Here is a 13,007-nt window from a genome sequence, read left to right on the forward strand (position 1 = left end):
GCTTGATTTGTAGGTTGACAGGCAACTACTGGAGATTTTTGAGGAGGGGAGTATACACATCATTAGTAAAAATAAATAGAATTATAATTATAAATATGTACATATATACACAAGTGCTGTGGTGTGGGTAGGGGAGTAGAGCAAAGGGATCGAGTCGGGGTGAGGGGGAGGGGAGGGGAAGCAGAGGAAAAGGGAGGCTTAGTCTGGGAATCATTCCCCAGTCTACTTTGCTAGACCTGACCTCTCCCCACCTCTGCGATCTTGCATCTGCAGGTGCTTCCAGGGCATCTCCCCGGGAATGTTTCCATCACCTTTATGCTGATAATGTCTAAAAGTGAACTCCCTAGCTACCCTCTCAAATATTCTCTCTACCTCACTTTCCTATCAAGGTTGACAGCACTACTGTCATCCCTATCCCTGAAGTCTACAACACTGATATTAATCTTGGCTCCTTGCTCTCTTTCAACTCTCCCATTCCGTCTGTTGTTCAGTCCCTTTGGTTTTCCTTCCACATCATTTTCTAAGTCTGCCCTTCTTCTCCCTTCAAACAGCGCCCTTCCATCTCTTCCCACCCTGTTCATCAGAGCCCAACTAGACCACTAGATCAGTCTCCAGACTGAGAACTCATCTCTAGACTGTAAGCTCACTGCGTGCTGGGAGTGTGTCAGTTTATTGTTCTGTTATGCTTTCCCAAGAGCTTAGTACAATGCTCTGTGCACAGTAAGTGCTCAATAAATGTGATTGAATGAATTGAATGAATTCACTGCTCTCCCTGCCTCCGGTCCTTCTGTTCTCCAACCACTCCTTACCTCACTCTGCTGCCTGGATCATTTTCCTAAAGCGTCTTTTCTGCACACGTTTCCCTGCTCCTCATAAACTGTCAGGACTACCCAGTCCTCTCCACATCAAGCAGATGCTGCTTACCTTTGGCTTTAAAGCTATCAGCTCTTCCCCTCTTACTTAACCACTGTCTTCTCCTACTACACCCCAGCTTGCCCTCCTTGTTCTCTGACAGACCGTAGTTCTCCCCATCTTCAACTCCCTCCTGAGTTCTTATCTCCTCCAGGAGACTTTCCCCAAAGACTTTTTCTTCTCCCAAGGTCTTATCCTTCCAACCACTGCCTCAAGGCCCCTCAGTCTGCCTTTGCATTGGTCATCACAGCCACCTGTAGCTAGGTCACTAGGTGACCAATAAATGCTTTTGATCAATTAACATGTCTTTCACACGATTAAAATAAATGCTGTGTGGGGGAACAGATTTCATTTGGAGTTCTCAGAGCCCAAATACCAAATAATTTGGTATTTTAAAGACTTTCTCAGAATCATCCCGAACGAACCACAGAAACTCCACAGAATTCCATGTTTACAAAAGAAGTATTTTAAATATGATTTCCTATCTACTTAGGGTTGTAATAATAGTAATAATGATGGCATTTATTAAGCACTTACGATGTGCAGAGCACTGTTCTAAATACTGGGGAGGTTACAAGGTGATCGGGTTGTCCCACGTGGGGCTCACAGTCTTAATCCCCACTTTACAGATGAGGTAACGGAGGCCCAGAGAAGTTAAGTGACTTGCCCGAAGTCACACAGCTGACAATTTGTGGAGCTGGGATTTGAACCCATGACCTCTGACTCCAAAGCCCATGCTCTTTCCACTGGTCCAACCCTTACCATAAAGATGGATGTATGGGAGGGCAACCATCACAGTCACCCTCCAGGCTTCTAGATGCCATCTTTGGAAGCAGTGTTAGTCTGGTCTGCCTCAACAATAGCATTTCTTAAAGCACTTCAGACAAAAACCAAATTATGGGTATGTCCTTATTAAATTTCTCAACCGAAGTATGAGGAGATTCCCAAGCAAACCAAACGTTTGACTTTCTCCCTTCAACCTTATGAATAATTAATCACATTGACTGAAAGTTAGTTTCAGGGACTAATTGCCAAATTACCATATCCAAGCAATAGTCCATTTAGACTAAACAAAGAGAATTCCTCCTTGCAAGATGACTTCCTAGTAGGCGTGCATCAAGCATGGGGAAAGGAAGTGCACGGGAGTTTTCCTTTACTATCTCTTTCAGATTTAAAATGAAGTGTTTTACATAAGTGCCGAACACCTGATATGTATATACCTACAGATGACAGTAAACTGGAGGAGTTGGATTTTGACTGTAGTCAGCGATGTTTTTAAAAGAGCATTGGATATTATCCACTTAATAGGGTTTCTTGAGTGCCTACCCTGGGTAGAGCAAATTGATAGGAGGGAGAGAATATAATAGAGTTTGCAGGCCTGACCCCTGCCTGCAAGGAGCTTACAATCTAATGGGAGAGACAAACAGGAAATAATTACAGGGAGGAGGAAGGAGATTGAAATGTGAATGAATGAGCACTTAATAGAAAAATGTGTAAGTTACTAAGTACGGAATGTTTTAAAAGCTTGGGTCTTAAAAGGGAGGTATCTTGCAGTTCATTTTTAGGTCCCTTCTATGGCATTTTTTCGTAGGCACAGAACAAAACCAAGGTCAGTTTCTTACTCAGAGGTGAAACTGTGCCACTCCCTTTATCCAAAGCAATTTTGGTTTCAATTTTAAGTAGCAGTTTCATCTCAGTCTACCTAGTTGGTTGGACCTTATTCTCTGACATCTAGTTTACATTAGTTTTAGCACGAATCTCCAGATTAGCACTGTGGGTTGAATTCACTTAGTTTAATTCTATAGTTCACACCTTTTGACTTTTTTTTTTTTGAAAGCACTCCAAGCTCTGGAGGGAATTCTTTGGGCCTACTAAGATACAAAGCAGGTTGTTTTTTTTAATCTATCATTGCTGTTACTTTTATTGAACCTGACTCTTTCCTCTGAGCCACTCTCTTTTGTAGTTATGAAGCAGGATGTGTCCATGGATTTAAAGTAAATGAAGGAAAATCCTCACCCTTCTCCTACACCCTGCTTGCCCCCTACTCCTTTATTCTCAGTGTAGTGACATTATGTGATTGGTCATGCAATCGAAAAGCAGTGTGACCTAGTGAAAAGCTCACTGGCCTGGGGGTCGGAGGACCTGGGTTCTAATCCCTGCTCCGCCAATTGTCTGCTGTGTGACCTTGGGCAAGTCACTTAACTTCTCTGGGCCTCATATGCCTCATCTGATTAGCTTGTATCTACCCCAGTGCTTAGTTCAGTGCCTGGTCCCTAGTAAGTGCTCAATAGATACCATTTAAAAGCAAAAATTGCAAGACACTTTCCCAGCAAAGCTCAAATCAATCAATTGTATTTATAGAGCACTGTACTAAGGGCTTGGGAGAGTACGATATGGCATACGTACATATATAGATACATTCCCTGCCTATAACGATCTTATGGTCTAGAATGTGCCAGGAAGGTGGAAAACTAGCAGGAAACTCCTGAAGAGATGGGAAAGTGGGATACAGAGAGGTGTGAATGGAGGAGAGTGAGTTAATCAATCAATCAATCGTATTTATTGAGCGCTTACTGTGTGCAGAGCACTGTACTAAGCGCTTGGGAAGTACAATCAATCAATCAATCAATCAATCGTATTTATTGAGCGCTTACTATGTGCAGAGCACTGTACTAAGCGCTTGGGAAGTACAAATTGGCATCACATAGAGACAGTCCCTACCCAACAGTGGGCTCACAGTCTAAAAGGGGGAGACAGAGAACAGAACCAAACATACCAACAAAATAAAATAAGTAGGATAGAAATGTACAAGTAAAATAAATAAATAAATAAATAAATAGAGTAATAAATATGTACAACCATATATCCATATATACAGGTGCTGTGGGGAAGGGAAGGAGGTAAGACGGGGGGATGGAGAGGGGGACGAGGGGGAGAGGAAAGAAGGGGCTCAGTCTGGGAAGGCCTCCTGGAGGAGGTGAGCTCTCAGCAGGGCCTTGAAGGGAGGAAGAGAGCTAGCTTGGCAGATGGGCAGAGGGAGGGCATTCCAGGCCCGGGGGATGACGTGGGCCGGGGGTCGATGGCGGGACAGGCGAGAGCGAGGTACAGTGAGGAGATTAGCGGTGGAGGAGCGGAGGGTGCGGGCTGGGCAGTAGAAGGAGAGACGGGAGGTGAGGTAGGAGGGGGCGAGGTGATGGACAGCCTTGAAGCCCAGGGTGAGGAGTTTCTGCCTGATGCGCAGATTGATCGGTAGCCATTGGAGGTTTTTGAGGAGGGGAGTAATATGTCCAGAGCGTTTCTGTACATACAAGTACAAGTACAAGTTGGCAACATATAGAAAGAGTCCCTACCCAACAGTGGGCTCACAGTCTAGAAGGGGGAGAGTAAAGTACAAGTAAAATAAATAGAGTAAAAAATATGTACAAACATATATACATATATACAATTGACTGTGGGGATTTTTTTAATGGCATTTATTAAGCGCTTACTATGTGCAAAGTACTGTTCTAAGCACTGGAGAGGTCACAAGGTGATCGGGTTGTCCCACAGGGGGCTCACAGTCAGATCCTATGTCTAAAATAATTCTACCACACTGCCATGGGACTGTGAGCCCCATGTGGGGCAGGGACGGCATCCAACCTGATAAGCTTATAACTGTGGCACTGAATACAGTGCCTGGCACATACCAAGCTCTTAACACATACCAAAAAAAATGGAACATTTTCTAAGCACAGAAAAGTTGCCTTTCCACCTGCTCTGTGTTCCATAAGAGAATTCCTGGACATGCAGAGGGGGCCATGCACTGATTTGTTTAACAATTAGTTCCCAAATATGAGTAAAAAAACCCTGGCCCCATCCAGACCACCTAGAACCAGCCTAGGAGAGCAGAGCGGGCGATGAGGTGGCACAGTGGGCAGTGAGGTGGCAGAGTGCCACCTCCTGTAAAGGGGAAATCAATGGTGAGGGCTCTGTCCTCTCTTCCGCGATCCCCAGCAGTGCTTTGCTGCCCCTTTGGGGATCTTGGCCAGAATGGGGCTCAACAGTCATAAATCCAGGAGGGACCCTTCCCTTGGTGATTAATTAATAATAATAATAATAATAATAATAATAATAATAATAATAATAATGGTACTTGTTAAGCACTGTTCTAAGCACTGGGGTAAAAACAAGGTAATCAGGTTGTCCCCCGTGGAGTTCACAGTCTTAATCCCCATTTTACAGATGAGGTAACTGAAACACAGAGAAGATAAGTGGCTTGCCCAAGGTCACACAGCAGACAAGTGGCGGAGCCAGCATTAGAACCCACGTCTTCCGACTCCCAAGCCCGTGCTTTTTTCACTAAGCCACGCTGCATTTCCACTGCTAATTGCGAATCTGTTCCCCTGCTTCTAGCTAACACCAACTGGAAATCGTTCAAGACATTGGTTTCTCTCTTTTGCACCCCCTGGGAAAGAGATCTCACAGTTTTTTTATCTTGGGAACCTCTTCTTTTATATACCAAAGCCTCTTGTCTGGGCACGTGGGTGTCATAACTGTGCTAAAGTTTTAAGCCCATTTCCTCTGCCTCTGTTCTCCATAAAATTAACACCTAGGCACAATTCTTTTAGGATGCAGGTCTTTCGTATTATCATTGAGAATGTCTAATATGGACAGAATGTAGTATATTTGGTTAAGTGTTTCAAAATCCAACTTAAACTATGGTTAAGTGAGAGTCATCTGTATCAGCAATATAGTACTTACTGAGCACAGAGCACTATAGTAGATCTTTGGCATAACCATAAGAGTTGTAAAACATGAACCCTTTTTTTCAGAGAGCTTACAGGCTAATGGGAGAGACAGGAGACAAATATGCCATAATTAAACCAATTAATCAATCAGTAGTGTTTATTGAGTACTTACTATGTGCAGAGCACTGCACTAAGTGCTTAGGAGAGGACAGTTACCTCATCTGTAAAATGGAAATTGAGACTGTGAGCCCCAAGTGGGACAGGGACTGTGCCCAACCCGATTTGCTTGTAGATGAGCAACGTGGGTCAGTGGAAAAAGCATGGGCTTTGGAGTCAGAGGTCATGGGTTTGAATTTTGGCTCCGCCACATGTCTGCTGTGTGATTCTTGGGCAAGTCACTTAACTTCTCGGAGCCTCAGTTACCTCATCTGTAAAATAGGGATGATGACTGTGAGCCCCACGCGGGACAACCTGATCACCTTGTATCCCCCCCAGAGCTTAGAACAGTGCTTTGCACATAGTAAGCGCTTAACAAGTGCCATTATTATTATTATTATTATTATCCACCCAGCGCTTAGTACAGTGCCTGTCACATAGCACTTAACAAATACCATAATTATTATTAATTACAATACAGCAGACTTAGCAGACACGGTCCCTGCCAACTCTGTTTCATTGTGTAAGCGCAAGAGTATCAGTGTTTACAATGGAAACAAATGATTAATGGAATCTGGAAAACAAAAATACACGAGGGAGGAGGTAGCTCAATGGGACAGCAGGACCGGGAAGATGGAAGGTCTCCCGAAGGTGGTGGTTTTATAAGACGGCTTTGAAGACGGGGAGGGATGTAGTTCGGCAAAGCTGAGGGGCAAGGGCGTTCCAGGTGGGAGGAAGCCATGAGCAGTGGGGGAGGGCCTGGAGAGTTGAGAACAAGGGCCATTGAGGGCTTCCTTGGGAAAGTGAAAGAGCCTCAGATGAGGTGTAGTGGGAAAAGCAAGCGAAGAGGTAAGAGGGGAGGGAGCCTGCTGGTGATTTGGGTATTCCATTAGAAAGGAACCTCTAGGAGCTGCAATTCTTGGTCCCATTTACTGAATGTGTCCCCCAATCTCAATTGGGCCCAGTGAGACGTAGGATTTTACTCCCCAGAATGGCGGCGGGGTTCACGTGTGGTTTGTGGCGGGCCTGCACGTGGCTGTTTCTATAGTCTTGTTCTTGTAGTCTTAGGTCCTGCGCAGGAACTTGCATGCTTGGACGCAGACACAGTGCAACTGGGGCCCCCACACAGGAAACTTAAAACAGGAGCACTTGAGAAGTGGTCTGAGCCCAGCCCCCCGGCGTCCTCGGGCCCAGCGTAACCCACCTCTGCTTCTGTTTGAGGCCCATCTGGGCACAGCCATTCCCATCCTGCTCCTACCGGTATTGCACTTGGGTGGGAAAAATGCCTTTATGTCACTTGTCTCTGCAGTACTATATTGGGGTACTCCTTTTCTCGACAGGATGCTTCTTCACCAAAGTTTCTGAGGATGACCAAAGCTATCTTTTTATGGTTTTAGAGAATCTAGAGAAGAATAGCATCTGACATGACGGCAAAAAATGTAAGTTTTCCATTTTTTCCTTCTGGGGTCGTTAGATGATTTTTTGGCTCTCTCCGGCATAGGTGTGGGAAAGTGGAAAACTTAGCTAGGCACTTGCCATAAAATATTAAATTACCACCAACCGCTACAGCCTCCTCACTGTACCTCGTTCTCGCCTGTCCTGCTGTCGACCCCCAGCCCACGTCCTCCCCCTGGCCTGCAATGCCCTTCCTCCGCACATCCACCAAGCTAGCTCTCTTCCTCCCTTCAAAGCCCTACTAAGAGCTCACCTCCTCCAAGAGGCCTTCCCAGACTGAGCCCCCTTTTTCCTCTCATCATCATCAATCGTATTTATTGAGCGCTTACTATGTGCAGAGCACTGTACTAAGCGCTTGGGAAGTACAAATTGGCAACATATAGAGACAGTCCCTACCCAACAGTGGGCTCACAGTCTAAAAGGGGAGTGGGCTCCTCCTCCCCTACCACTACCTCCTTCCCCTCCCCACAGCACCTGTATATATGTTTGTACAGATTTATTACTCTATTTATTTTACTTGACATATTTACTGTTCTATTTATTTTGTTAATGATGTGCATTTAGCTTTAATTCTATTTATTCTGACGACTTGACACCTGTCCACATGTTTTGTTGTCTGTCTCCTCCTTCTAGACTGTGAGCCCACTGTTGGGTAGGGACCATCTCTATATAGAGAGAAGCAACGTGACTCAGTGGAAAGAGCACGGGCTTTGGAGTCAGAGGTCATGGGTTCAAATCCCAGCTCCTCCACTTGTCAGCTGTGTGACTTTGGGCAAGTCACTTAACTTTTCTGTGCCTCAGTTACCTCATCTGTAAAATGGAGGTGAAGATTATGAGCTCCACGTGGTACAACCTGATCACCTTGTAACCTCCCCAGCGCTTAGAACAGTGCTTTGCACATAGTAAGCGCTTAATAAATGCCATCATCATTATTATTATTATTATGTCACCAACTTGTACTTCCCAAGTGCTTAGTACAGTGCTCTGCACGCAGTAAGTGCTCAATAAATATGATTGAATGAATGAATGAGCCTGGACAGCTGCTTAGTAGTTGCTTATCAGTATGCCTAGATCGAAAGGCCCTGTGGTGTCCTTTTAACCAGTAGTGCTGGTACTATTAGCAGACCAGCTCCAACTCCAGCCAAGTTTTGTAGATAAACTACTAGTCTAAGGGAGGTGAATGCTGCTTCACTTGTTTTCTTCTAGACAACTCTTTGGTCCTGTACTGGAAAGGAGCTGTTTGCTATAAAAGTTGCTTTGTTCCTGAAAGTGTCTCACTTCATTCATTCAATTCATTCAGTTGTATTTATTGAGCGCTTGCTGTGTGCAGAGCACTGTACTAAGTGCTTGGAAAGCACAATACAGCAATAAAGACAGGGCTTCCAGGAGCATAGACTCCCTCCTACTCTCAGGAAGTGCTCTGCTAGCCACTGTTCTTGAGCAATGCATTCATTTTTTTTTTATTAAGTAAGCTTCTAAACTCAATCAAAGTTTTTTTACTGTGTTCATTGTCATTCAGTCAGTCGTATTTATTGAGCACTTACTGTGTGCAGGGCATTGTATTAAGCCCTTGGGAGAGCACAATATTCATTCATTCAATCATATTTATTGAGCACTTACTGTGTGCAGAGCACTGTACTAAGCACTTGGGAAGTACAAGTTGGCAACATATAGAGACGGTCCTTACCCAACAACGGGCTCACAGGCTAGAAGGGGGAGACAGACAACAAAACAAAACATGTAGACAGGTGTCAAAGTCATCAGAACAATATAACAATAGACATATTCCCTGCCCACAGCGCGCTTAGTCAAAAGTCTGCTGTGTACAGAGCACTGTACTAAGCATTTGGGAAAGTACATTACAACTGAGTTGGTAGATGTGAACCCTGCCCCTGAAGAGTTTATAGTCTACAGAGATGTGTGTTTGTATCTGTCTCTAAGCAGTGTGGTCTAGTGGTTAGAGCATGGACCTAGGAATCAGAAGATCATGGGTTCTAATCCTGGCCCTGCCACTTGTCTGCTCTGTGGTCTTTTGAAAGTCACTTCACTTCTCTGTGCCTCAGTTACTTCAACTGTAAAATGGGGATTGAGACCATGAGCCCTATGTGAGATAGGCACTGTGTACAACCCAGTTTGCTTGTATCCACCCCAGTGCTCGGTGTAGTGCTTGACACATAGGAAGCACTTAATAAAAACTACAATTATTAATCAATCAATCAATCAATCGTATTTACTGAGCGCTTACTATGTGCAGAGCACTGTACTAAGCGCTTGGGAAGTACAAATTGGCAACATATAGAGACAGTCCCTACCCAACAGTGGGCTCACAGTCTATTATTATTATTATTATCATTGTTATTGTTATTATTAGATACAATGAAATTCAAGCCAGTATCCTAGGGGCTTGTCATTCATTCATTCAATCGTATTTATTGAGCGCTTACTGTGCAGAGCACGTGCGCTCTCCTGGGAATCCTCGTCTGCCCAACAGGCAGACACCACCACTGCCATTGGGTGCCCAAGGAGGTCCAATAAGGGAAGCAAGGGCCAACTCGCTTGGATTGTCTTTCTACTACAGGGATAAGTCTCAGATTCCCATGGGCCAGGCGAGAGTGGATATCTGAATTCATTCATTCATTCAGTCGTATTTATTGAGCGCTTACTGTGTGCAGAGCACTGTACTCAGCGCTTGGGAAGTACAAGTTGGCAACATATCCCCATGAAACATAAGGCCCAGGGTGCCAGTGCTCTTGGGTGAAGAAGTTAGGTAGGGTCGGCATCCCCACAAAGCATTAGACCTGCGTGCCAAAATGTTTGCATGAAGTAGTTGGGTAAAATCACCGTGGGAGCTGCATGTGGGCCTGTGGAACATAGAACCGTTGTCCTGCTTGGCAGCCCAGTGTATCTGTCATTTGGGAGTAGAGCAGCGTGGCTCCGTGGAAAGAGCCCGGGTTTGGGAGTCAGAGGTCATGGCTTCTAATCTCTGCTTCACCACTTTTTAGCTGTGTGACTTTGTGCAAGTCACTTCACTTCTCTGGGCCTCAGTTACCCCATCTGTAAAATGGGGATTAAGACTGTGAGCCCCACTTGGGACAACCTGATAACCTGGTACCTACTTGCACTTAGAACAGTGCTTGGCACATAGTCAGCGCTTAACAAATACCACTATTATTATTATTATTAAATGGATAGGTGTTATTCATTCATTCAGTCGTATTTATTGAGCGCTTACTGTGTGCAGAGCACTGTACTAAGCGCTTGGGAAGCACAAGTTGGCAACATATAGAGATGATCCCTACCCAACAGCGGGCTCACGGCCTAGAAGGGGGAGACAGACAACAAAACAAAACATATTAACAAAAATAAAATAAGTAGAATAAATATGTACAAGTAAAATAAATGCATAGAATAATAAATATGTGCAAACATATATACATTCATTCATTCATTCAATCGTATTTACTGAGCGCTTACTGTGTGCAGAGCACTGTACTAAACGCTTGGGAAGTACAAGTAGGCAACATCTAGAGACGGTCCCTACCCAACAGCGGGCTCACAGCCTAGAAGGGGGAGACAGATGACAAAACAAAACATATTAACAAAATAAAATGAATAAATATAATATAAAGTAAAATAATATAAATTGGAAATTTATAGTAATATAAATATAAAGTAAAATACATAGAGTAATAGTGCAAAGCACTGTTCTAGGTGCTGGGGAGGTTACAAGGTGATCAGGTTGTCCCACGGTGGGGACAGGAGAAGGTTACAGTTTGAATCCCCATTTTACAGATGAGGGAGCTGGGGCCCAGAGAAGTGAAGTGACTTGCCCAAGGTCACACAGCAGGCCAGTGATACAGCCGATGTGTATATGTCTGTAATTCTATTTATTTATATCGATGTCTTTTACTTGTTTTGATGTCTGTCTCCTCCCCTCTAGACTGTAAGCCTGGTGTGGGCAGGGATTGTCTCTATGGCGGTATTGTATCATCATCATCATCAATCGTATTTATTGAGCGCTTACTATGTGCAGAGCACTGTACTAAGTGCTTGGGAAGTACAAATTGGCAACATATAGAGACAGTCCCTACCCAACAGTGGGCTCACAGTCTAAAAGGGGGAGACAGAGAACAAAACCAAACATACTAACAAAATAAAATAAATAGAATAGATATGTACAAGTAAAATAAATAAATAAATAGAGTAATAAATATGTACAAACATATATACATATATACAGGTGCTGTGGGGAAGGGAAGGAGGTAAGATGGGGGGGATGGAGAGGGGAACGAGGGAGAGACGAAGGAAGGGGCTCAGTCTGGGAAGGCCTCCTGGAGGAGGTGAACTCTCAGCAGGGCCTTGAAGGGAGGAAGAGAGCTAGCTTGGCGGATGGGCAGAGGGAGGCCATTCCAGGCCCGGGGGATGACGTGGGCTGGGGGTCGATGGCGGGACAGGCGAGAACGAGGTACGGTGAGGAGATTAGCGGCGGAGGAGCGGAGGGTGCGAGCTGGGCTGTAGAAGGAGAGAAGGGAGGTGAGGTAGGAGGGGGCGAGGTGATGGAGAGCCTTGAAGCACTTAGTACAGTGCTCTGCATACACTCAGCACTCAATAAGTACGATTGACTGAATGAATGAATAGGTGAGTGAGCGCCAGGAGTTGATGTGGAGGTCTGGAGAAGGCTGCTCCACACTGCGGGGAGCTCTGTGGGTCTCAGGGTGTAGCCAGAAACCCAGAAATGGGCATCAGCCCCCTCCCCCAGTAACCAGAGATTGGGATGCTCCTTCTTTGGGCTATTCCTGGGGCAGGGCCTCATCAGACCATCTGCGCTGCAGCCAGGAGCAACAGTGATGAAGGACAGCATTCTTTTCTTTCCTCCAAAGGGAGGAAGGGTATTGCTGTATTTAGCCCTAGTGTCCTATTTTCTTTCCTAGCAAACGTCTGGCGTCCGAGTTACAGGAAGTTTGAGAAGGCAGGAAAGCAACCCCGAGTTCATAGCCCTGAATGACAATAATATAAAATGACTCTCACAAGAAACATAGGTGCCTCCATGGGGATCTTAATGATAATTTAGAGAAGCAGCATGGCCTAGTGGATAGAGCACGGCTCTAGGAGTCTGAAGAAGCTGGGTTCTAATCCCGACTGCCATTTGTCTGTTGTGTGACCTTGGGCAAGTCACTTAACTTCTGTGGGCCTCAGTTACCTCATTTGTAAAACGGGGATTAAGAATATGAGCCCCATTTGGGACAGGGACTGTGTCCAACTGATTAACTTGTATCTACAGTAATGCTTAGTACAGTGACTGTCACATAGTAAGCACTTAACAAATACCATTAAAAAAATTATCTCAGAGAAGCATGTATGCTAATTCCTCTCATATGCCTATTAGCAAAATTGTCATTTGAGGAATATTGCTTTAGTGAGAAATAAGAGACCTTGCTCCCAACCCTCTGTCCTTTCTACTAGAACAGAAGCATTTACCCGTGAGACCACTTTTTGCGAGGGACTATGGTATTTGCTACTTGAAAGAATGGCAGGCCATTTCTAATATGATATTATGATGACTCTTTTCCCCATCAACATCAGAGAAAAGCCGGATTACGTGGTAAATCCAATCCTATTCAATACCAGGATAAGGGGCCTCCTGTTGAGACTTCAAAATGATAGGGTCAAAACAAACAAAAGGAAACACTTCTTCACACAATGGGTAGTAAGCATTTGGAATTCATTCACTGGGCAGTTGTGCAGGTAGAAACTACT

At 44.7% G+C, this 13,007-nt stretch overlaps 1 protein-coding gene across 5 annotated transcripts in view; it reads left to right on the top strand.

Annotated features, from left to right (window-relative positions):
* TFDP2 (transcription factor Dp-2) overlaps positions 1-13,007 on the top strand; it is a 189,095-nt gene that overhangs the window by 40,437 nt on the left and 135,651 nt on the right. For 4 of the 5 annotated variants that reach the window (XM_038742897.1, XM_038743019.1, XM_038742989.1 and 1 more), the window contains exon 2: positions 7,136-7,234. In XM_038742897.1, coding sequence (XP_038598825.1) covers positions 7,220-7,234 — 15 coding nt within the window. In that variant the 5' untranslated portion in view covers positions 7,136-7,219. The remainder of the gene's footprint in view (positions 1-7,135; positions 7,235-13,007) is intronic. The other variant, XM_038742952.1, reaches the window with a different exon arrangement.

This window comes from Tachyglossus aculeatus, chromosome 1, assembly GCF_015852505.1.
Source record: "Tachyglossus aculeatus isolate mTacAcu1 chromosome 1, mTacAcu1.pri, whole genome shotgun sequence".
Lineage (NCBI taxonomy): Eukaryota > Metazoa > Chordata > Mammalia > Monotremata > Tachyglossidae > Tachyglossus > Tachyglossus aculeatus.